At 45.7% G+C, this 24628-nt stretch overlaps 1 protein-coding gene across 1 annotated transcript; it reads right to left on the bottom strand.

Annotated features, from left to right (window-relative positions):
* Positions 1-432: 432 nt before the first annotated feature.
* On the bottom strand, positions 433-24628 carry TRIM28 (tripartite motif containing 28; the record flags this gene model as incomplete). The annotated part of the gene is given in 20 exon segments (XM_048516464.1): positions 433-1647; positions 3169-3303; positions 5358-5432; positions 6954-7074; positions 8768-9075; positions 9428-9460; positions 9492-9536; positions 9538-9661; positions 11426-11465; positions 11651-11678; positions 13455-13565; positions 14248-14372; positions 15594-15708; positions 16094-16240; positions 16994-17108; positions 17264-17380; positions 18408-18543; positions 19526-19658; positions 19981-20093; positions 24325-24628. Coding segments are annotated over 20 exon segments (2556 nt in total), but the record flags the coding sequence as incomplete, so codon positions are not given.

Genomic DNA, 24628 nt, shown 5'->3' with positions numbered 1-24628 from the left:
ATGACCCATTTTAACTTCTAACCACTGCTCAGTGGTTAGGAGTGATTTGTGTTTTTAATATCTAGGCAAGAGATCCAACTTTGTTAAAACTGTGTTTATTTTGTGCATACTGCATATGAAAACTATCCTGATTTCATGTTTTGAATGTTTGCAGTTAAAGAATCACTGCAATAGAACATCAGAGTGTCTATTTTCGACCCACTTTTGTCTTTTGTTTGCTTATAGGGAAACTCTGTGTTCCTTTTTAAGTGATTCAGCTGCTTGGGTTGTCAGCCACACGGTGTAATTGTACAAGAGCCCAGAATGGCAAATGAGAAACAGCAATTCAAAACATAGGAAAAACCCCTTTGACAGTCCTGGATTATGCCTACAGGATAATATGAACCCAGCCAGATCCCTCCAGAATCAAAACACTTCTTCATGAACCAAAACCCAAGTCGCAAACAAGTTTTTATTTCTTGACCATGGAAGAAGCAAGTTCTAAAATATACATAAGCCAAAAAAAAAAAAGCACACTTTCATGAGAACGGCTCTTGGGAGATAGTGTGGAAAAAACTACTAGGCCCAGAAAGCATTTGATAATACGTACAGCCAGAAAATACGGCTACACGGAGGGGACCAAACTGGATTTTAAAAACTACTACTACCTTTGCGGGCACCTCTTGAATAAACAAAATTGGGGGGGGGGGGGAAGGAAGCGGCCTACTGGGACATAGGGGGTAAAAAAAATTCTGTGTGAGACTAATAATCGCCTCAGAAAACAGCTCATCGTGGAGGCTCAACACCAGTTACAACTGTCAAATCAGAGGGCAGCAAACGTCTATGCTGAGGCTGGCAAAGCCGGTCAGGAACCAGTGTGCAGAATTCTGTGTCTCCCATCGCAAGCCAAAATTGCAACACTGTCCCTTTGACTCTTGGTATGGTTAAGAATCTACCAGAGACTAACTGAGAACTGCCTGTACGTGTCGATCGACGCTACATGTGGCCCCACACGAGCTTTCTCTGGGTTGGGGGAGGAAAAGGAACAAAATAAAGAGCAATAAAAGGATGGAAGAAAGAGACGTTCCCTTGCCTGCTCCCCCTTCTCCAAGAAAAAGGATGACAAGAGGCCAAGCAAAGGGAGAAGGTCTTGAATTTCGTTTTAGTACAAAAAATACTTGCCAGAACAAGGGCATAAAACTCAACAAGCAAAAAAAAAAAAGGGAAATGTGAAGAGAGACAAACCATTTATAACCATTTACCTAAGCAGTCAAATTCTACAATAACTCTCCAAAAAAAAGGCAGAGAGGTGCAGAAGGGGGAGAGTTTAAGGAAGGACCAGAAGGAGTGGAGGGGCAGAGACAGATGGGGGGGTTGCTTCCCTCCATTGCCCCTCCTCCGTGGAATGCTGGTCCAGGACACAGCAGGCAGTGTCTGTTATGCTGCCATTCCCTGATCCCCACCACTCCCCTCAGGTTTGGAAGAAGCGACTTCCCCCGGGTCAGTGGCTGGGGAGCTGTGGAGAGAGAGGCTGCTCTCTCCCCTCTGCGGCTCGTCCACATTGATGGGGTCTGCCGGCACCGAGAACTTGCGGTCTCCGAAGACGGCGTTGAGCTTGGACTCGAAGAAGCGCTGCAGCACTATGATGGACTGGACATCTTCCTTGTCCTGGGAGGGGGAAATAGAGTCATGTGGAAAGAGGTCAGTATCCAGGAATGCGACCCCCTCAAAGAATCCCCTCTTGGCAGGCAAGGCAAGTTATATGCAAAAGTACTCCGCTTAGTACTCGTGAGAGCACCATGTGAATTAAGAGGGGATCAGCACACACAGTGCAACCCAACAGAAATGACAGTGAAGAAGGCTCGCAGCAATTGCTTTCTACTTTCAGGTGAGGCCTTGTAAGTATAATACGTGTCCCAAACCACAATACAATAGGCATCTGAAATACAGACCCTAATACTGACAAAAATCACGTGTAGTACAAAAGAAAGGCCCTGTGTAATACAAAGAAAGTTCACTAAGCTAACTGAAACCTAGATGGGTACCTGTCTTGTACAAGCTTCAAGGCTAGTGGAGCCTGTAAATAGAATAAATATCATATAATAACTCAAGAGAATCCTACACTAAGACATAATAAGTACAACCAGGTAGTCAAGTAGGTAAACAGATGTTCTCAAGACACCTACAAGACACTTACTGCACATAATTTTTATCAGCATTATAAGGGTCTGTATTTCAGGTACCTTGTGGTACTGTTGTATTGTGTGCAGTTTTGGACACGGATTATACTTATAACAAGACTTATAACAAGTAGATAGTGATTGCTGTGAGTCTTCTTCACTGTCACTTCTATTGGGTGGTACTCATGCAAAACCAGGCAAAACAGGTGCCCAATGTTATTCCAAGTTACTGAAAATTGTGGCAGCCTTAGTCAACAGGTCCAGGGGCTTTCTTAATGTCCAAGCAACCGTAACTGATCTAACAAGCCATTCAGTTTCACTGAAGTGCCCATGTGAATCTACACATGCATGGCTTAATCTCTGAGAAAAGCATACACTTAATGGGCGGATCAGGTAGCCCAGCCTAAAGTGCCTCCAAACTTGAGACAATTGGAATTTGAGGAAGTGGTAGGGCTCCATAACAAATCTTAAGGGGCAAACCAAAAAAAAAACCAACAGCCCGTCGTGGGAGACGGAGGCAATCAGGGTCTTAAAGAGGATGACTGAGGCAACTGGTTCTGATTTACATCACTTTCTTACAGGCCCCATGTATGACGCAATGGCTCTCAAGCAGCCGTGGGATTCAGCCGGTTCGCACCACTTCGGCAGAACCGGTTGTTAAAATGGTGCTTGTAAACAACCAGTTGTTAAGTTATTTGAATCCCACCACCGGAACAGGTTGTTAAATTACTTGAATCCCACCACTGCTCCAAAGGACCTCTTGCTCCCGTAAGGGAAAGCAGAAGAAACCCAGGACTTATCCTTCGAGGAAATAAACACGTGGCCATCAGAACATGCATCAATCTGTGTCATCATGCTCATGGGTGCCACTTGGGAGACCACCAATTGAACCTAGGTGGACTATTTCTGCTCAGCATCCTGTAAAAACTGGCACTGGTTCTCCAGCTCCTACATTCCTTCTCCAGTGAGCAGGTCCGCTCCATTCCCTTCGAGGATGAAAAAGCCTCACCTCTGTCAGCTTGTTAAACTGCCTGAACATCTTCCAGACGTCATCGGCGAACTGATCAGGAGAGGTGTAAGGAGGCGAGAGCTTCCCCTGCAGCTTGGCTCTGATCAAGGTCAGGTCAATGGTGTTCTGCCCCTCCTGGGGATGCATGAGAAAAAGAACACACCATCAGGGTGCACAGCGAAATGTAACAGCTCATTTCAAGCAGCCGCACGGAAAGACTGCTCACATGAGTGCCCGAAGAGGCCACAATGCACGCAACAGGGCTCATCTTGCCAGCCAGATAACTTTCTAGTTTGGGGAAGCAATCAAGAGTTTTGCAAGAGGAAACTGGGAATGGATAGGAAGTTTGGATATGTCTGCCTTGCATCATATAACAGTGCAGGGCTATTTAGGTTTGCCAAAGACAGGACTCTTCCTCTCCAACTGCCGTTCCTCCTGCGGTTTCCAGGCCCACGGCAGACAAGGGCCTTAATTTACTGCCACCTCTCCAGTTGTAGGGATTTATCTGCAAGGTCCAGAGTATTCTCCCTTGCACCAAGCAGCCCCTTCTATACCCTGTTCTGGATAAAGATGACAATAGATCATCCACCATTTCCTGGATAGTCTTTGTTCTAGAATGCTTCCCTTGGGTCCTAGTGCCTTGGGGACAGAACTGAAATGAACTGGGGACTAGGGGGCGGTTCCACCAACAGGAAGGGAAAAAGAGCTATTTCTTGCCTCCCCAATGGGAAAAGGGGAGCCACCCACAAGGTGTCCTCTGGCTCGGGGGGAAACTAGGTAGGCACTAGGATCTGAGCGGAACATTCCAGAAAAAAAGAATTCAGAAATCTCCTGTCATCTTCATCCTGAACAGGGTATAGTCAGGGACTGCCCCAATGTATGGCAAAGTTAAGGCATGAAGAACCCAGGCAGTGTGAACATCGTTTATTAAGAAATATTACAGCAAGTAAAATACAGAGCAAAATTCACAAAGAAAGAAGCCACACAGAAAACAAAGTTCCTTGATTTAGTTCAGTGATGGTGAACCTTTTCGAGACCAAGTGCCCAAATTGCAACCCAAAACCCACTTATTTATCTCAAAGTGCCAACACGGCAATTTAACCTGAGTACTGAGGTTTTAGTTTAGAAAAACTGGTTGGCTCCAAGGCACACTTTACTCAGGAGTAAGCTTGGTTAAGCAACCGTGCAACAAGAGAAGAAGAAGAGTTTGGATTTATATCCCCCCTTTCTCTCCTGCAGGAGACTCAAAGGGGCTGACAATCTCCTTGCCCTTCTCCCCTTCACAACAAACACCCTGTGAGGTAGGTGGGGCTGAGAGAGCTCTGAGAAGCTGTGACTAGCCCAAGGTCACCCAGCTGGCGTGTGTGGGAGTGCACAGGCTAATCTGAATTCCCCAGATAAGCCTCCGCAGCTCAGGCAGCAGAGCTGGGAATCAAACCCGGTTCCTCCAGATTAGATACACGAGCTCTTAACCTCCTATGCCACTGCAATCCTTCAAATGGGTGAATCACGATCCTGGGAGGATTTACTCAGAAGCAAGCCCCATTGCCAGCAACCGAGCTTACTCCCAGATAAAGGATCATGCCCAGGCCAGCCTAAATATGTGCGGGGGGGGGGGGGGGTGTGATTTTCCACCCCCCTCCCACATGATGAACTCTGTGTGCAAGTGCCCACAGAGAGGGCTCTGAGTACCACCTCTGGCACCTGTGCCATAGGTTCGCCACCACTGATTTAGTTTCTACTCTGTTTCACTAGCTGATCCCGGCAGGCCAGACAAACCACACCATGGGCAAGGAATCCTGAACCTCAACTTCAGAAAGAAAACCGCCTCCACTGGCCAGGGCCTCACACAATCATTAGAGCTCTGCCTTGTCCACAATAAGTGGTTTCCCTATTACCTCCGTTTTCCCCCCATGTGACTGAGAAATGAACACAACATTTACACAAAGGCCTCATGACTTTATGGAACAGAGATTTCCTTGAGGTCATTCATTCTTCAGCCTTAAGCCTAAGACCTTGACACCCTGAATGCCAGACCCCCAAACTAGAACCAGCCTCCCAGATGTTCTGAAGATCTGAAGCAGCAGGAAAAGCACTAGCACCCACCAGAAATGCCTCAATGGCGATAATGAAGTTGACATTTCTTCAAAGCTATAAAATGCCCATAGTGGCTCATAATCCAGACTCACCGTGGCATTAGAGAGTCGGTGAAGAGGCCTGCAAGGCTCGTAACACAGCAGCTCAAGGAGGACTCGCTCACATCTCTGTTGGGAGACAAGAAGAGGTGAGAGAGATCCAGCTTCCCCACTGAAATAACTACAGTATCAGCAATAATAATATGAAAACAAAGATTCAGAGACTAAGGTACAAACCAGCTGAGGTCGTCCTAGTAGCAACGGGCACCCTGGGGGTGCCATTCCGGAAACGCTAGGGCTGCACTTGAAATACCTTCAAGCTGACAAAATCAGATTCAAAAAGGCAGCCCTGCTGGGATCCGCACAAATACATTACAACGTCCAAGGCCTATGGGAGAGGCTTGAATTGTAACGAAAGGCCAACAACCAGCCAAAGAATGGGCAGGTATAATTAAACAAAACTGAAACAATAATGATAGTATCAGGATGGCTAAAAACTAGTGGGAACATCGCCCAGGCAAAGTCACAGAAAACAAGGTTAGTCTTTTGAATCCCAAAGGACAAAGTGTTTGTGTATAACACACCAGACATCACAATGATTAAGGATAAGAAAGTAACCATCATCAACTCAGCAATACCTGGGGATAGCAGGGTCATTGAAAAAGAACATGAGAAGGTCACTAAATATCATGATTTGAAAACTGAGATTCAGCAACTATGGCTCAAACCAGCTGAGGTCGTCTCAGTGGTAATCGGCACGCTGGGCGCCATCCCGAAAACACTAGCGTGGCACTTGAAACATCTTCAAATCGACAAAACAGATTCAAAGGGCAGCCCTGCTGGGATCCACATGATTAGAACATTGATACATCACAACGTCCAGGGCCTCTGGATGAGGCTCAAATTGTAATGAAGCCGGCTAAAGAACTGGCAGCTGGAATGTCAGACAAAATTGAAACAATGTTTGATTTACACCCTGTGCCTTCCTAACCAGTCGAGCTCAGGGTAGGTTCCAGCATGAATACATTAAAATCCTGCTTTAAACTGATAACTGGTAATGAAACTACACGGCGCCAGATTTAGTGAAAGTCCCAATCATAAGTCAAGGAAAGAGTTAATAAATTAATAAATAGGGATTTTGCAATAAGAAATAAGGTAAGAAAAGGGAATGGAGGTCAGCAAGACGGAAACCATCAGTGCGCCCTCAACCACAGGCCCTCCAGAATGGCATCAGATCCCACACGGCCCGGATCTCACTCGGAAGAGAGTTCCACTAAGCCAGAGCCGAAAAGGCTCTAGTTGAGGGCAGGAAGATAACTTTAGGGCCAGGAACCACCAACAGGTTATCTTCTGATGAGCAAAAGTGTTCCGAGCTGTCCCAAGAAGCCTTCCTTAAAACATTTCTGGAATGCTCAGTGTCTAGGTGGGCTGCTCCAAGTTCTCACAGGGCTATTGTGGGGATAAAGCGGAGCCACTCTGGACCCTCCTTGGAAAGAAGGGTGGGGGATTAAATGCAATAACGAACACAGTCGCACAGTGCACACCGTCCATCGGCCCCACCATGCCATCTGCCCCTTTCCACCACAGCACAATGTGCATCACAGCACACCACAGCACACTGTGCATCATCCGCCCACACCACTGACAAACCTGCTGGTCAGCATTTCTGAGGATGCTCTGGTCGCCATCTACGGAGATCGCAGTCAAGGCAGTTCCGACCTCTTCGCTGGCGGCCATTGGCTGCTCACACAGCAGGCACTTCCATTCCTGACTGTGGGGGAGAAGTAAGAGAAATAGCAAGGTCTTTAATCGCAAGGTTCCACCCCTCTCCTCTGTTATGTTATAAGTGCCCTGTCTGCACATCAGAGGCAAACCCTGCTGCTTATTAGCACCATCAGAGGCAAACCCTGCTGCTTATTAGAACCATTAGCTTAGTAGCCTGACACCATGAAGACACAGTACCCAGCAGCACGCAGAAGCTGTGGTATTAAGGACATTTCGAGAGGCATAATAACAAACCAATTGCAGAGCGTTGTCCTCACTGGTATTTTGGCATTTTTTCTCCTTTATAAAATAATCAAATTGTTACTGGTTGAACGCTATAATTACAACTGTTAACTTATTTTTTGTAGATTGTAACCATTACTGTATTTTGAAAAACCCTGACCTGCCTTTGTAAGTATTTGTATGTTTTGGAAATCAGTTTCACATGTAAATTGTAATTCCTTGTAACAAGTCTTTATTTTGTTTCTTTTCAGAACAGCCGTGAAGTTTAACGAGGCCAGTTGGTTAATTATCTAGAATTTGGCTAGCTGTTATATTTACATTGAGATTACTTTGCCGTGCCGTTCTAACTTATGTTTATATATATTACTCCAATGGGAGAACGAAAACAATTTTCCAAAACATTTGGTTACTGTTTGTAAAATTATAAATTTATTTTGGTTACTTTAAAGTAAATTGCTACTCCAGTGGGAGAACTAATTTTTTGAAGTTTTCATTGTAGCCTGTGGGTACAAATTTCCTTCATTTTCATCTTTAAATTCACCGCATTAAATTTACAGCATCTTTAAATTCACAGCGTTAAATTTACAGTTGTACCTTGCGCGTACAACTTAGCCTACAGCTCCATCCTATCATCTTTCCAGAAGTTGTCTACCCTCTTTACCACTGCAAAAGTTAGCTGGCACGAGCGGTCGGAATGTTTTCTACATCTCTCATCACCTTCTTGCACTGAACCTGACTCTATACCCTTTTCAGGTACCCTTTTCATACCTTTTCAGTATGAAGACAGGAGATTAGTGAATTCATCTGCCATTTCCTGGACTGTCTTTGTTCTAGAATGTCCTGCTTGGGTCCTAATGCCTTGGGGAGAGAACTAGGTAGGCACTTGGACCCAAGAGAAGCATTCTGGAACAAAGATAATTCAGGAAATGGCAGATGAATTCACAAATCTCGTCATCTTTATTCTGAAAAGGGTAACCATTGCAGATCCCAAAAATTACACATACTGAGCCCAGAGAGGGAAAGCTGTTTCTCTAAATGTAGGAGAACCTCAAGATTTGCAAAGTCAATTTGAACAGGAAGTGGGATTTGAAAAACCCTAAAGTGACGAGCGGGGAGGCAAACGCGGCTTTTAAAAAATGACCATCTCCCAAAATTATAGCCACAACATTACTGGGTTTCAAAGAAAAAGTGGTCATGAGAGACCTGTAGGGAGAGATCAGATTTGAATTCAGGTTTCTGATCTGAATCCAAGATCCTAGCCTGACACCAAACTAAGACTTGTCCTGAGAGGAGTTGCAAGGACAACAAAATGAGGAAGGGCTCAAGGAGAATGCTCAAGTCCCCAAGTGACCTTTGCCCCCATCACCCCCTTCCTCAGTAACATCTACAGCCCTTCCTCAGTAACATCTACAGCCCTTCACAACTCCCGAGACAAACAGGGAAGGGGAAGCTCGCACCTGGGGATGTCCTGAAGGGAAGGCAGGTGACAATCCAGGTGGTAGCACTTCTTGCATCCATCACACATGACGACAGCGCCGGCTTTCAGGCAGACCCTGCAGAATGCAGCTTCTTCCCCATTGGCTGTGCCTTCGTGGCTCTGAACAGATTGCATATCCAGGGCGGAGCTGCTGCTGCCGCTGGGAGAGATGAGACGGGTGGCCGAAGAGCCTTCTGCCAGGGATGCATCCTGGGGCAGGAGAATGGGCTTGGTGTCCTTAGCATCAGCGGCTGCAGGGTGTTCAATTGCTGCCTCCATCTGCTCCTCCTGTGAGCAAGTGCAGGTTTAGAAGGGGTTTAGGGCAATCAAGAGCATGGAGAAGAGGTCTCTGGCAGAGCCCCGACAGGAATTCCAGTTCTAAGAGCCTTGCTGGGATCTCAAATAAATTGCTGGGGCACCGGTAAATGGAGCAAGGAGAAAATAGCATAGAGAGTGGGTGACTTGCAAGTTTCCATGGTAGAGCAGGGATTCGAACTTGCATTTTCCCAGGTCCTAGATTGCCACCTTAACCACTACACTATGCCGGCTCTCACAGGATTACTACACCATGTAATGCTAAAATCTCCCCTGCACCAAGAAGAGCACTGCTCTCTCAATTCCAAAGGGCAAAGGGGCTTACCTTCACCGCAGTGGAGGCCGCTGCCAGGCCCTGCTAATTTAGGCGACGGCTATGCAACGCTTGCATAGACCCCACGTTCAATTACAATGAGGTTGTAATCTTCAGTCGAAGGTGCCTGGGAAGACTTTGAAGACGGGTGGCTGGTTGTCAGAGGTCAAATCCACATCCAGTCGCTCCAGACTTACGCGGGGCACTTTGCGCATGACACCCGATTCTCCATCTTGGCCACGGGGTCTGAGGCAGAGATACCGAGAGAATCAGAAGCATGAACTAAGCCACAACCACAAGCACACAGGGTTGAAGGCAACAACCTTCAGTGTTAGGATTGCACAAACCTGTACAACTTCCAGTTCTTCAATGTCTGAAAGAGCCCTGCTTCAACTTGCTCTGAATTTCCCCTCAAATACTTGTTTTATGCTTAAACATGTAGGCTGTCTGGTTTAAGGAGGTTTTACTACAGTACCTATATGGACGTTATTATTTTCCTGTGTATGGAAAAGGGGCTGATGCTCGTGGTAACAGCATCTGGTTTTATACAGAAGGTGCTAAACATCTCTAATTAAAATAGACAGTAAGCAGATGGTGTGAAAAACCAAGTCAGATTGGGGGGTGGGGGGGATGGCTCCAGCAGACCAATCATTGTTCAGTGCAAGGGAGATTCTTATGAATGCTAAAATCATCTGCCAAAATCAACAGGATCCATCTATGCTAATGGACAGTCTGCAAATATCTCCTCCCCTACCTAAAACGAACGTCTGCATAGCTTTTTAAAAAGCCAACCCATTTCTTTCAATGCTATTAATTTCAAGAAAAAATCCTGCAGAAGTCGAAACATGATGCTTTTGTTTTGAACCGTGGAATGTGAAAATGGCAGGGAAAAGAAAGACAAGAGACTGAGAAAGATTTGTGATAGGGACAAAGGGTTGGAAGTTTGAGTCTGTTATAACGTGTCAGTGTATGTAAGAAGTGTTGTTATTTGTGAATCTGTATGGATGTAACCAGAAATTGAAGACTTTGTTTTAATTTTATAATGCAATAAAGGTAATTTAAAAAGGAAAAATAGCTGGGCAGAATAGTCAAAAGGAGAGATGTCTCAGGGACATTGAATGGATGCACATCCCAGAGCAACAGTTACCAACCTCTTCCACAGGGTGACCCCAAAGTCCAAATTACTAGGTATGGTGACCCATCTGGCACTCGCCGAAGGTTTTAGGATACTCTAGGCAAGCTATAACCTTGCCACCCAGTTCAGAATTTTATTTGCCATTTTATTTACCATTCAGTTCAGAATTTTATTTTCTAACTAGGTGTTTTCAAGAAACCAGCAACTAACCAGAAGTTTTTGAGAAACCAGCAAACAGCACACAAAGCGTGCAGCTGGCCCCATAATGAAACCCCAAGCAAAGTACATTTGGAAATATGCAACCTTTCATATGGAGGTTGCATTCTAGACTTTGACCAACCTCTCCTTCCCCAAATCTCCTAATCACCCCCTTAAATGCCAAGCTCAGTCTAATAACCATCAGGACACATTTGACTTGATCAATATGTATATGGTGTGAAAGAAAAAAAAGGCCCAACTGAAGCATAACACCAAAGATTCAGTCAAATCGTGGTTCTCAAGATACCAGAAATAGCAATGAAAAGGGGAGGCGAGACCATTAGGGAAGGCTGGCAGACGGCCCACTTTCCAAGGCTTTGTAACCCACAGATTGGGAAACACTGTCCCACAGATTGGGAAACACTGTCCTACTGTACCAAGATAGCCAGTCTTATACTGTATCTGCACTGCCATCTACACACCTATAAAAACTAAAAATCATATTTGTTTGTGCTTGAGACTCAGGACAGTCCACAGACCCCAGACACCAAACACACAACATTCCTAAAATGTGGTTGGGAAATTAAGGGATACGAGGCGGGTCAGATGCCCAAGTCTAGCAAATGGGGGAGGTGGGGGGAGAGAGAGAGAGAGAGAGAGAGAGAGAGAAACCATACCTTTTAGTTCCAGACACATTTGCATCACCAGAATATCCTTCTGTGTACAGAGGAGAGAGAGGAATACAATATCAGAATAATATTTGCCACAAAGAGAGCTTTCTACAAGGCCTTCATATTCTTAATGTCTGGCACTCAGTGGGAGAGAGAGATTAACCCACCACCCTCTCCCCATAAACATTAAAAGGGCTCCCCAATTAACAGCCTTCCCCCTTTTTTACTTACCAACTCCAAAGCCGTCGATGTCCATTGGCTGCAAAAGAACAAAGTGAGGTCAAGAAAGAGACACACATCCCTTTAAATTAGGCTAAATCAGGGCCATCCACAAACAGGGCAGGGGGGTTGCAAACTCGGGGGACTCCTTAGGCATGTAGAAAAAACATGATATTGTGAGCTAACCCCAAGGACACAGAAAGCCTAAAGCTTTGCCCAAAGAGAACTGAGCCAGGTTTAAGAGATACAGAATGCCAAGTTAGGTAAAGAGGGAGGAGAGATTTCAGTTGCCCATAGACCCAAGAAACTTATAATATATTGGTGCAGGAGACTTTATCTGCGAGTGATTTTCCATCAAGTGATTTCCTAACTAGAAGTCTTTTTAGGATTCTTTTCCTCTGACAATACAGTTGGTGGTCCCAAAGTAGACCACTGAATCAAGACAAAATCACAGGTTTCTGTATATTTTGAAAGCGCAAAAGTTTGTAAGAGACCTCTGCTCCTCACAAAAGAGGGGCGAATACTAATCCCCTGACAAACACAAACACAGCGATGTCAGCAGAGGAAAAAGCCCTGTACTGTCTGCTGGCAGCAACAGAGGTGCTAGAAAAGGTGGGGAAAGGAAGGGAACAAACTGCTTTCCTCCTCTCCCTGCCCCGTTACAAAAAAATACTAGGAAGACTTTCTCACAGCACTGCCAAGAACAAGACCAGCCCTGGCATTTTCGCAACCAGATGAGAACATCAGCCCCTACAATGGTGTTACATGGCATGGCAGAATAACCAAGCAAATCCCTTTTCCTGGTGCTCCAGTTTACATGGCACGTTCAAGTTTAGAGCCAGGCTGCCATGTCTCTGACATCAAAAACAGCCACCTGGCTCTTAAAGATGCAAAGCTAGGACATTCAGCCTCACCAGGGCACCTGTCCTACATTGGGAACTAGCTGTGGACTCAAAACAGCCTGCAACTTTTTCTCGTTTCCTCTATTCTGCACTCTTGCTTGTTAACCATCCAAGTCTGCACAGACTTCCATAATCAAAGTGCCAAACCAGCAAAAAATGAAGAGCAAGAGGATCAAAGAGCCTATTTTTATAACTTTTTGCGGCCATCAAGTTGCAGGGCAACTTAGGATGACCGCATGTTTTCAAGGCAAGGGACATTTAGAAGTGGTTTGCCATAGCAACCCTGGTTCTGCCTGGTGGTCTCCCATCCAAACACTACCAAGGGCCAACCCTGCTTAGCTTCCAAGAGGTGACAAGATCAGACTAGCCTGAGCTATCCTGGTCAGGTAAACGGAAAACATACCACGTTACTTGACGTGACGGTTTCACGATTCACAAATATTCTGCAAACCAAGCACTAGCTCTTCCCTGGAAGAAATGCACCTGAGGTCTCCCGTAAGTATTCTGTACCAATGTTCTACTGCACTGGTAGAAATCTGTGCATGGTTCACTCTTTGATTACTGGCCATTCTTCAGTTCTGTCCTTTTTCTTTTTGTAAAACAGCTCATAAGTTCACCTACACTGATTGTTTTAGCACTTGCTGTTCCAATGTATCCTTTGTTTCCAATGCTTATTTTCTTTCTTTAAAAACCATGCTTGGTTCTGAACCAAGCCACATTTAGCTCTGGGGGCATTAGCTTTAGATTCCCCGATTTGAGCAGAAACAAGGAACAGGACAAGCTTGACACCAAATCCTCCTGCCCTTTGGAGAAAACTGCCACTGTTTTCTACCTGCTGTGAAACTGCTACTTCCAGTCTATAATGCAACGGTTGCCATCTGGGCATCCTTCCATTGCCATGGAGAGAAGCTCACCTGCCCTGCAGAAGAGGCACTGGCATCATTAATGTAGCAGTCAGGGACACCCTGCTGGCTGTTGGAGGCCCTGTTCATTATGCCTGTCTGCAGAGACATTTGCTGGACACCCTACAAGGAAAGAAGAGGAAAGTCCTGTAACTAAAGGAACTGAGCTCCTCAAAGCACCGGCCACTCCTTAGAGACTCTGCCAGCTGTGCAGACACATCTCCAATTCTACGAGGACCAGTCAACACCTGGCTAAAAATCAGGAGAGGCTTTACAAGAATTAGAAGCCAATCCCACAAACCAAAATTAATAGCTTATCTCTCTGCAGCAGCAAGGTGAACTATAGTGAAGAAATGGAAAGCTAATGAAGTTTCTCATGCAGATGAATGGTTGGAAAATATATGCTTATGGATTTAAGACCTATTGTCATTATCGTTACAGACAGAAAACACAAAGAAGAAAGAGGAAATTTGAAAACCACTAGAGAATTTTTTGCTTAAACTAATATAGTTTAACAGAGTTTTGTATACGCATGCTTTGTTTAGCGAACAGGTGATGTGATCTCCTTGAATATGTCTACGGTACGAGCCCTTCTATTTAGGTTAGGTAATGTTAATCTTCATTAAAGTAAGGAAAGAGAAGTCCTATGTTTAGTTAAGATTTTCCTTGTAACGCTCCCAATCAGGGGAGACATTTGAAATCTCATTGTATTGAACACGGTTGGCTTGTATTTTTGTTTATTCTTAAAATTCCAAATTTTTTAAAAAGAGGTTTTACAGGGGAAAGTAGATGGAGCAAGAAGTACCTGGGAAGGTGGCATGCCAGGTTGTCTGACTGAACCGGGCACAGCACCAGTGGCATTGGCTCGCTGCTGGGAGGGCTGGGCATTGAGCACCACTGGCAAGCCACTCCGTTCCGAAATTATCTGACCTAGGTTGGAGGAGATACAAAGAGTGTTAGGTTGTTTGCAGCCAAAACTCAGTCATTCTTTTGCTTTTACATTTTTTTAGATGAGCAGTCCCATTTGCTATGCAGGCAGGTCACACAAATCTACTGAAACAGGCTATGTTGGGGCTCAAGAGACCTAAATGGAAGGAAATCATGTGAAAAGAGGGCTATAAAAATAGTAAGAACTGGTATTTATACCCCGCTTTTCTCTACCTTAAGGAGTCTCAAAACGGCTTACAATCGTCTTCCCTTCCCCTTCTCATAAGAGACACCTTGTGAGAAGACGAAGAAGAAGAGTTTGGATTTATATCCCCCCTTTCTCTCCTGCAGGAGACTCAAAGGGGCTTACAATCTCCTTGCCCTTCCCCCCTCACAACAAACACCCTGTGAGGTAGGTAGAGCTGAGAGAGCTCTGAGAAGATGTGACTAGCCCAAGGTCACCCAGCTGGCGTGTGTGGGAGTGTCCAGGCTAATCTGAATTCCCTAGATAAGCCTCCACAGCTCAGGCGGCAGAGCTGGGAATCAAACCCAGTTCCTCCAGATTAGATACACGAGCTCTTAACCTCCTACGCCACTGCTGCTGAGGTAGGTGGGGCTGAGAGCTGTGACTGGTCCATGGCCACCCACCAGGCTTCACGTGGAGGAGCAGGGAATCAAGCCTGGTTTCCCAAATTTGAGGCTGTTGCTCTTAACCGGTACACCTTCGCACTTAAGGTGAGTTGGCAAACCAGCTGGGGTGGATCTAACCCACTTTGTCCCTGGGCCACTTTCCATACTTCTCTTTGAAAGTCTATACAAGAACCCTGATTAAAGCAAGTGCATCGTGTCGCCCCCAAACCATCACCCGACAGAAAACAACGAGTTAGAGCCAAACAGCTATTCTACTGATGGGAAAGGGAGAAGGGGCTTCCCTTGACCATTAAAAAAATCTGTGTTGGGTCCTGCATGGTCAAAAGCCACATAGGATAGGCCCTGTAGCAAGGAGGAAAGTTGAGTGAGTTTGGATACCAGCTGGATCAAACTGGCTATGATATGTACATCGAATCAGAACTGCAGTTCTGTAACTAGAGTCATAAGCAAGGTGGTACAGAGGGTGGAATGGGCATTGCACCCGTTCCCATAATAGTAATGCGCCCAAACCAAAAGCTCCTTCCATTCCTCTCCCCAAGCGTGCAAGAACCACTTCCCTTCACCACAGCTTACCAAATGTCTCCGCGCTCTTGGTCCAGGCATTTAAGTCCCACTGGAATTTCATGTCCCCGTGAGGTTCCACAGGATCCACAATCATTTTCAGGGCTCTGTGCAGCTGGAAATAAATCTACAGCAGGAAGAGAGAAGGGCACTTCGTTACACGCAAAAAGTATTGCTTAAGGACCTCTGGCATTTCCACCATTAGGGAATTTTGTAGCTGGCTAACTCCAATCTTTTGTGGAGATTTGAAATGGAGAAAGAGATAGGTGCCAGCTGACTCCTTGCTTCATCTCAGGTAGGGGTGGCCCCACTTAGCTAGCCAAAAAGGAACCCTAAGACCAGGTGGGATCAACCACATCAAGAGGCTGCCATCAATATCTGATTCAACACCCAAACATGAGAAAAATTCAAAGCAACTTCCTGAAAGGGTAACAGTTGTACTCTGTGCACGCACCGGGTCATTACTGACTCATCAGCTGATGTCATATCATGAAGAAAACTAGCATGCTCACCAACTTTTTGGACAGCAGCAGAGCCGTGTTGTTGTCACTCTCCAGGGCCCAGTTTGCAAAGCGCAGAATGTGCTCCTGGTGGCGCTGGAGCTTAGTCATGGTCCAGTGCTGCCTCTCGAGCTTCTCCTGCTGCCCTTCAGTGATTTTCTAACGTTGGTGGGGAAAGCAAACAATCCGTGTGACCGTTTCAACAGAAGCGGACCCCTTTCCTGTTTGGTTGTGCGTCAGCCTCCCCCAACATGTCGCGCAATGCTGTTTCTCAGTTCGTGCCAGTTATTAAACTGTCTTCTGCCATAAGTGGTATTTTTTATGAAACCTTTACCATTCTAAAGGGACACTGAAATTACATAAGAACAAGCCAGCTGGATCAGACCAGAGTCCATCTAGTCCAGCACTCTGCTACTCGCAGTGGCCCACCAGGTGCCTTTGGGAGCTCACATGCAGGATGTGAGAGCAATGGCCTTCTGCTGCTGCTGCTCCCGATCACCTGGACTGTTAAGGCATTTGCAATCTCAGATCAAAGAGGATCAAGATTGGTAGCCATAAATAGACTTCTCCATAAATCTGTCCAAGCCCCTTTTAAAGCTATCCAGGTTAGTGGCCATCACCACCTCCTGTGGCAGCATATTCCAAACACCAATCACACGTTGCGTGAAGAAGTGTTTTCTTTTATTAGTCCTAATTCTTCCCCCCATCATTTTCAATGTATGCCCCCTGGTTCTAGTACTGTGAGAAAGAGAGAAAAATTACAACTTGGGTTGTCAGCAACTGCAGATACATGGCTGTTTACCACTATTTCCAGCTTCAAATAAAATTTTAACAGAGGGTGCTTAATTTCCCACCTTGCCCTTTCCCAGAAAACCATGGGCCATAAGTGCAGAGCCCAAACCACCTGTTCACCTGTGCATCGCTGACCAGGACCTTGCCTCGCTTGTTCAGCTCCTTCATGATCTGTAGGATGGCCATCTTCACGTCTACCTGTACTCTTTTCTGTACATCCGCCACCTGCCGGATTCTGTCGGGAGGAATTGACACAATACAGTTTTAGTATAGCCTTCCCTTCTTCTCCATAGCCGTTTTCATAAAAAGAGCTGCTCTCGTCTTTTCCGGTGCTTCATAGCACCAGTCTTTAACTTTCTCCCCGAGGCCGTCAGTGAAAGGATTACTTACGAGGTACGCACTTCCTTGGTCGACTTCTGGAGATTGGCGTGCTTATCGCCAAGGCGCTTGACCAATGAGGCCAGCATCTTGCGCTGGTTCTTGACTGCATCCTCCAAGAACTGGTACCTTCAGGAATAAGAGGATGGTCTCACATATCTGGCAATAGCCCTTTCACAGCTGTCCCACAATAAATCCGTGCCCCTCTAGAAAGCATGCATGCTGTTGTTCCTCCAGTTATAAAAATGCCAATCTGGACATGGGGAGGAGGAAGTAAGAGGTACAGTTGCTTACTCATATCACAACCAAGTTACTCATTTCAGATTATTGAGGTATCTCCAAATTTTTATTTCTCACAAACACACACAGGGGCAGCTTCTTTTCCACTGCCATAAATCCAATAGGATTGGGGTATGGAAGGAGGAAGAGCCTGAGAAAGAAGCCCAGGATTCCTACTCGTTGGGTGCAGCCAATTCTGTTCATAATTTTATACGAAGGATAAATTTAGATGATTACAAAAGAAGTTATAAGTGGCTACACCTTAAGAGAAACAGCACAGGGAAACTGACTCTGGGGGTGGCCACATGAACTTGCACACAGCTTTTAAGTTTTAAGCTCTGGGTGAAGGAGGTGGGGAAAAAGGGCAGAAAACAGGGGCCCGCAATTCCGTGAAGGGTTAGGCTGGGGGAATTAGAAGTAAGGAGAGAAAGGGGAAGAAAAAGAGAGTGCAAATGTGCAGAGGGGCAAAGAAACAAACAGGGTAGACGTGATACTCTCCTTGGAAGCATGAATAGCAATCCCATGCCACAGGAAAAAAGTTGTTTCTTGCCTCCCTGAGTGGACAATGGGAACCACTCACAAGATGTCCTCTAGCTCAGGGGAGAATACTTATACACTGTCTTTCTTTCTGGTTCACGGAAGTAACACTCAATAAGTTCCTATCTATCCCATTGGTATTCTACCCTTTCTCCACAGAAAGCCCCCTCAGCCATGTTTATCTTAACCATCCAGTAAGACAGCTTAGCCTGAGACACAGAAAGTGATCCCAGGTGTCCCAGTAAACTTCAAGTCTGAGAGGGGATTTGAATACAGGTCTCCCCAGTCCTGGCCTGACACTTCAACCACTGTTACCACGGTGCCCGACAGGAATGCTTACTGATGATCCTTGTGAGCATTCAGCTGGCAGTCCCGGCAGGTCAGAGTGTCGCAGGTGTCACAGAACAGCACCAGTGGCTCATGTTTGTGGACAGTGCAGTAGACCGTCTTCTCTCTCTCCTGGGCCTTGCATGTGCCTAGAAAGAACAAAGGACAAACTACTTGTAGACTGTAAGTATCCACCATTTAAGGGTTACCATAATGGTTTCTTGCATGCTGCCAGCCACTATGAAGAAATTAAGCCTTCCTCTTATCACTCCAGGCTCTGTACCACTCTTCAGGGGTAGAGAACAGGAGCAGAGCAAGATTCAGCAAGTTTTACAAAATAAAACATAATAAAAACAAAACATTAAGCAGTTCTGCATTCCTTAAAAATTCAGCCACAGCGTAACAATAGAGACCACGGAGGGCATTGAAGTAACAGTTTTCAGACTAAAAACGCTCTAAAATGGTGTTAAAAACCCCATTAATCAAAATCTTGAGTGAACAGGTATCAAAAGTTATAATCCTAGCCAAACACCTTTCAGAATCTCTTAATATGTCTGACTGAAATACGTTCAAGCATTCTGACATTACATTAAGCACCTTTCTTCCTTTCACCAGTCTCATTCAGGTCTAATTTCTGACTCAACTGACGTTTTAAAATTCCACCAGTGAAAAATACTAGTAAATTAGAGAAGGGATCTTTCTCCCATGAACTCAGGAAAACAACACCAGCCAGCGCCTTGAAAACCAGCTATTGTTCATAAGCAAAAATTTGTTCACTTAGGTAAGCAAAAGACTGGAGATCAGTGGAACCAAATGGGCCCAACACTCTGGATTTGTTCCATTATAGTTAGCAGCTTCCTCTGAACAAAGGCACCACAGAAGATTTAGGCGACAAATCCGGAGATTCCAACTCAGTGACGCTCAACTTTTTCTATCAGCCATGAAGACAGATCAGCAAGGTTTCATATATGTCATTTTGGTTCCTCCATGCCTCCTCAGGCCTCCAAACATCCATGGATGTTTTCCACAATCCCACTCAAAGGAACCTTACATGCTACCACGATTCATGAGATGGAATAAAAAAGAAGAAATAAACCACCCTGGTGGCCTTTTCCGTATTCAGCCGCCTACCTGTGGACCGGACAGTGTGGTCCTTGGTGTACTTCACTCTCTGGTGAGCTTCCACGCATGTCTCACACAGGGGCTCCGAGCATTCCACGCAGTAGCTGGTGGCAGGGGCATTGTCTTCACAACTGGTACAACACTGCTTTGGAAAAGGGATGCGATTAAGCTAATTAAGGAGAACCCAGGCAGGACCCTTCTGCCAATCCCAAGGGGTGTGAATGACTGTACTGTGAAGTCAAAGCTTAGTTATGGCGACCTGGTAGAGTTTTCAAGGCAAGAGAAATTTTGAGGTAGTTTGCCATTGCCTTCCTCTGCATCAAGCTCCTGGTCATCCTTGAAGGCCCCCCGTCCAAATTCTAACTAGAGATAGCCCTTCTTATCTTCTCAGATCTGATGAGATCTTTGGCACAAAGCAAGCTTTTCTTACAAACACAGGAAGTTTCTGAGGGAAGGCTACATACCTGGTTAGCATCTCTGGTATCCCCAAGAGGCTCTATGCCACCATCCCTCAGGAAATAGTTCTCCACAATGTCCTTCATGTAACATTGGTGTTTGCACACAGGACAGTCAACCACTGTAAAAAGATGAATCAGACAAGAAATGCAAGGAACCACACTTTTTTTTTCAAATTCTCCTTTCCAGCCATGAGGGTGAACTGGCATTATCCTCCGTTGCCTGTTTCCATTGTCATGGCAAGCTAGAAAACAATGGGATTCCTTCCTCTTAGTATCAGTAAACATTATTTCATGTAAACAGAGTCCTTTCTCCCCATGCAGAACTAGTCCATTTCATTTTTCTCTTTTTGCAGAAATCAACCCCTTTCTTTTCAGTTTAATTCAGAACTGTTTTGAGTTTAGAATCTTATTTCTTAGCAGGCATGAAATGTTCAGTTACCTAGAAGACCAGATTAAACCAAAACTGTTCAGCAGTTAACAGCTGATAAGTAAAGTATTCACCTTTCAGGATCTCATTTCCATTGCAGGAAAAGTGCTCAAACAAACTAGGATATTGTGTGTTTATATATAGTCTATATATCCCTGAAGTTTACTTAGAAATAATTTAACTTCTATGGCAACCACTTGGTCTTAGGTCGTAAATAACACAACCTTTTGGCCCTCGTTAATGTTGTATACTGTGTTTGTGTTTACACAAATGGAAATTGGGTTTTGCAATGGCAACATCTAAAACCAGACAGATAGGTATTAATCACAAATAATTTTTTTTTGGGGGGGGGGGGGGCATCTGCTTCTTTGAGGACTAGAGGAAGAGATGCCATAAAACCCTGACATGAGATTTAAGATTATTCAGGATTCAGACAGAGGCTCCTTTCACACATGCAGAATAATGCGCTTTCAAACCACTTTCACAACTGTTGGCAGGTGGATTTTGCTATTCCGCGCAGCTTCAAAGAGCATTGAAAGCAGTTTGAAAGTGTATTATTCTGCATGTGCGGAAAGAGCCTTAGAGAAAGACTTCATATTCATTCTAAGATCCAGTTGATGTCTTCAACTGTATTGCTTTTATATGCTTGGAACTGTCAGAGCTGAGAGAGAAACCTGTTTGTATTTTCTTTCTTTTTAATAAAATTTTTAAAACTCAGCTGTTTGAGAGTATCTGGGTCAAGGACCCAGTTTCTCGGTATGTTACTGGAAAAAAGGTGGGGGGGGGACCCTTTTCCTTCATATCTCTCCATTTTGTCTTCCCAACCACCCTGCAAAGTTGGTTAGACATAATTTCTTGTATACAACAGGATGACTGCTGTAAAATGATAGATACCTCCCCCAAAATTCTTCCGCCCATCTTGTCCTCATTTGCTTTACAAAGCAAAGAATCTGAGGCCATTAGGTAGAAGGCAAATCCTTCTCTGCAATGGGGGAAGGGAGAAAAAGCTAAATCTTCGCATAGTTGGAGGCATCCCATATTGTCCTTGAGACACTGGAAGCCTGGGGAAAAGAATTAAGATTGCTGATAAGGCCAACTCCCACTAAATTCCCTCAGCGCAAAGCTCAAGACTAAGGTGTTTGTTTCAGCAGAAATCAGGCCTTTGGTTAGAATCAGAACTTCTGAAATAAACTGACCTGTGCAAAGAATAACATACATTAAAACAGAACGTTCAAGCCAGTAACATTTCCTGTTTTCCCTGGGCATAAAGCAATTAGTTAAATAGGAGCCAGAAATTTTGCCAACTGCTCAGACCATATCCACTGTTACAACCAGAGCTTCCTTTTAAAATACCATATGAAACACTACCTAAAACCTCCCTCATCACTCATGAAAAGCTGCAATGTCTACTGCATCCAGTAAGAAAACATGCATGCCTTTCACCATAAAGAGGTGCTCAAAGAGGAGAGAGATTTTTTAAACTTAAAATATGTTTGCCATTACTCTCCTCTTGGCTCATAGCAAGAATGCCACCAGTTACCAGTGAATGATGCTGGAGATGCTTTAAATTATTCCGTGGGATGAATGAACTCACTCTTTGACTTTCTCATGTATACAGTACTGCAGAAGGCCATCAAACAAGATGCAAAAACAGAATCAACCTCAGTATCCTCTCCTTAAGATCAATCCAAAACGGATATAAAATTATGCACCTTCTGATTCTCCAGAATTCTTAACTAGGCTGGATGCTTTTAAAAATTGAGGGATGGGGGAGCCCAATCTTAAGATAATGAGGGTTATGTTTTTTAAACATCCAGCCTGATGGAAAAGTTTGACCGTTGTGTATCATTCTGGTCAGACTTCCTGGCTTTTGTATTTGGGCAATCCAGATGCTGCAAACTTGATAAAACACTGGCTTTTGTATGTGGGCAATGAAGATGCTGCAAGCTGTAACTTGCACAATCCTAGGCAGAGATACTTAAAGTCTACTCCACTGAACAATGGAATAATTCTGCCTAGAATTAACATCCATCCATTTAACTCAGTCTAAATAAACAGTTATGGAGCCTTAAGAACTATTTCACCTTTCCTTCCATTGCTGGCGCCCAAGAACCTGAGGTACCCCTTCATCCACTGACTCCTACTGCAAACGAAGCCCAAAACTCCTTTATACCGTGTACAAAATATATTCCTGATCCCAAATCGTAGCATTAGAGAAGCAGCCCTCAACAGTCCTTAGAGAAACAAACTTCTTATCCAGGAACACTGCCTAAAATGTTACATGACCTCCTTGGCACTGAATAGCAGAACTTTTCCAGATTAGCTGCTAACACAAAGGTTTTCCTTCCTATGGCCACAAAGTCTTTTCCCTGTTGGTTTTAGGGTCTGCAAAATGTAATTTGTGAAAAGCAAAGGATAAAAGCACTAGCAGACTAGGGAGAGAAAGACAAGTTCAGCTCTAGAGTGTTCCAAAAGGCCGGAGAAGACAAGCCCCATGGGGTCCTACTGACAGTGGTGCTAGGAGGGTGCTCCTAAATTAGAGCTGAAGGCAGGGAAAATCTGCTCTGAGACCGCAAAAGACCAGTCTGAAATCAGTAGGTTTTCACCTGTGCATCAGCAAGCCAAGTTCCAGACAAGAAAAAAAGTCACAGTAAATCACAGTAAACCGAGAAGAAATAACTGCGTGACGTCTTTGAGATGCGCAGGTTGGTACATGGGAATGGCAGCCCTGCAATGAGGCTACCATTTTTTCAGTGCATGACCTACTAACCTCTTGCACTCACTTCTGGGAATTTGAAGGGTTTGCCAATCTCGTTTTAAAATGTGCTCTGAATGGATGTTTGTTAGATTGTTTGCACTGACAAACGTACACAAGCTAGAAAACTTTATTTCTGAGATGCAAGAGCCCTTAAACCTAAAGGCAGGAGGGAAAGAGAATGCAAAGCCCAGAAAGCCAGCAAATAAACCCACTGTTTCCTGTGTTGCGTTATAGCAGGTTTGCGCGCACATAAAATCCTTAACGCTGGCTGGATACAAGTGGTTTGCAAGGAATTTGGCGGGGGGGGGGGTAGGAGAGAGAAGGGAACGGGCTAATGCGGTGCAAGAAGGCGGGAAAAGGAAGCAATAGATAGATAAGGCAGCTCCCGCCTTCTCCTGGTCGCCTTCCACCCCCTCCCCTTCCACTTCTCGCGAGACCCGCGCTTCCCACCCCTGCCGATGCCCCCCCGGAATGCACGTGGCCACGCCTCCCTAGCTGCACCGCGGTCGTCAACCAGGCGCCCTTCTCTCACCTCCCCCCTTTTAATGATTGCACCATCCGGATCTTCCCCTCCCCAAAATCCCGTTTCTTCCCCCCCCCCCCCGATCCATTTCTGAGCAACCCAGGCCACGCCTCCCTCCCGAGGTTCTGCAGCCTCGGTCCACGCCGAGCGCCCTTCTCTCACCTCCCCCCTTTTAATGATTGCACCATCCGGATCTTCCCCTCCCCAAAATCCCGTTTCCATTTCTGAGCAACAGTCTCCCACCTCCCTCCCCGGGGATTTCTGCAGCCTCGGTCCACGCCTTTTTCCTTTCCACGCCCCCCCCTCCTTTTAACTCCGTTTGCACGGACAACCTCTCCTACACCCCAACCCCCCACCCCTTTGCAAAGTCTGGGCACGACCCCACTCCTTCAAACGAGACACAGAGTATGCATTTTTGCACGAAGCATCCCCGATCCGTTTACTCACTACTCCCCACCCTCCCACCTTTGCAAAGTCTTGGCACGAAAATCACGACCCATCTTTTCACACGAGACGCCGGTCGGGAAGCGGAGCAGGCATTTTTGCACCAACGATGCGTTTGCTCGCTGCTCCCCGTCCCGTTTTCTCCAAAGGGATCTGCGCCACCCACCCCCCGCCACTCCCCCCCCCTTGGCGCCTCACCTTGGCCTTCCTTGTTGTTGCCCGCCGCGGCATTGGGCTCGGCCTTCAAGCACTCCTTGCAAACGGTGTGGAGGCAAGGCAGCAGGCGCGGGTCCCGCTCGAAGCGCAGCCGCTCCCGGCACACCCCGCACTTCTCCAGCAGGTCGTAGCCTTCCGTGGTGGAGGCGGCGGCGGCGGCTGCTGAGGAGGAGGAGCCGGCGGCGGCGGAAGACTGCTGCTTGTCCCCGCTGCTGCCCCCACCAGCGGCCGCTTCCGCAGGAGCTGGAGCCGTGGCCGACATGTCCACCTCCCACCGAGCGAAAAC

Source organism: Sphaerodactylus townsendi, linkage group LG15, assembly GCF_021028975.2.
Source record: "Sphaerodactylus townsendi isolate TG3544 linkage group LG15, MPM_Stown_v2.3, whole genome shotgun sequence".
In the NCBI taxonomy this organism is placed as follows: domain Eukaryota; kingdom Metazoa; phylum Chordata; class Lepidosauria; order Squamata; family Sphaerodactylidae; genus Sphaerodactylus; species Sphaerodactylus townsendi.
The sequence above is the reverse complement of the archived record's forward strand: the minus strand, read 5'-3'. Positions and strand labels throughout refer to the sequence as shown.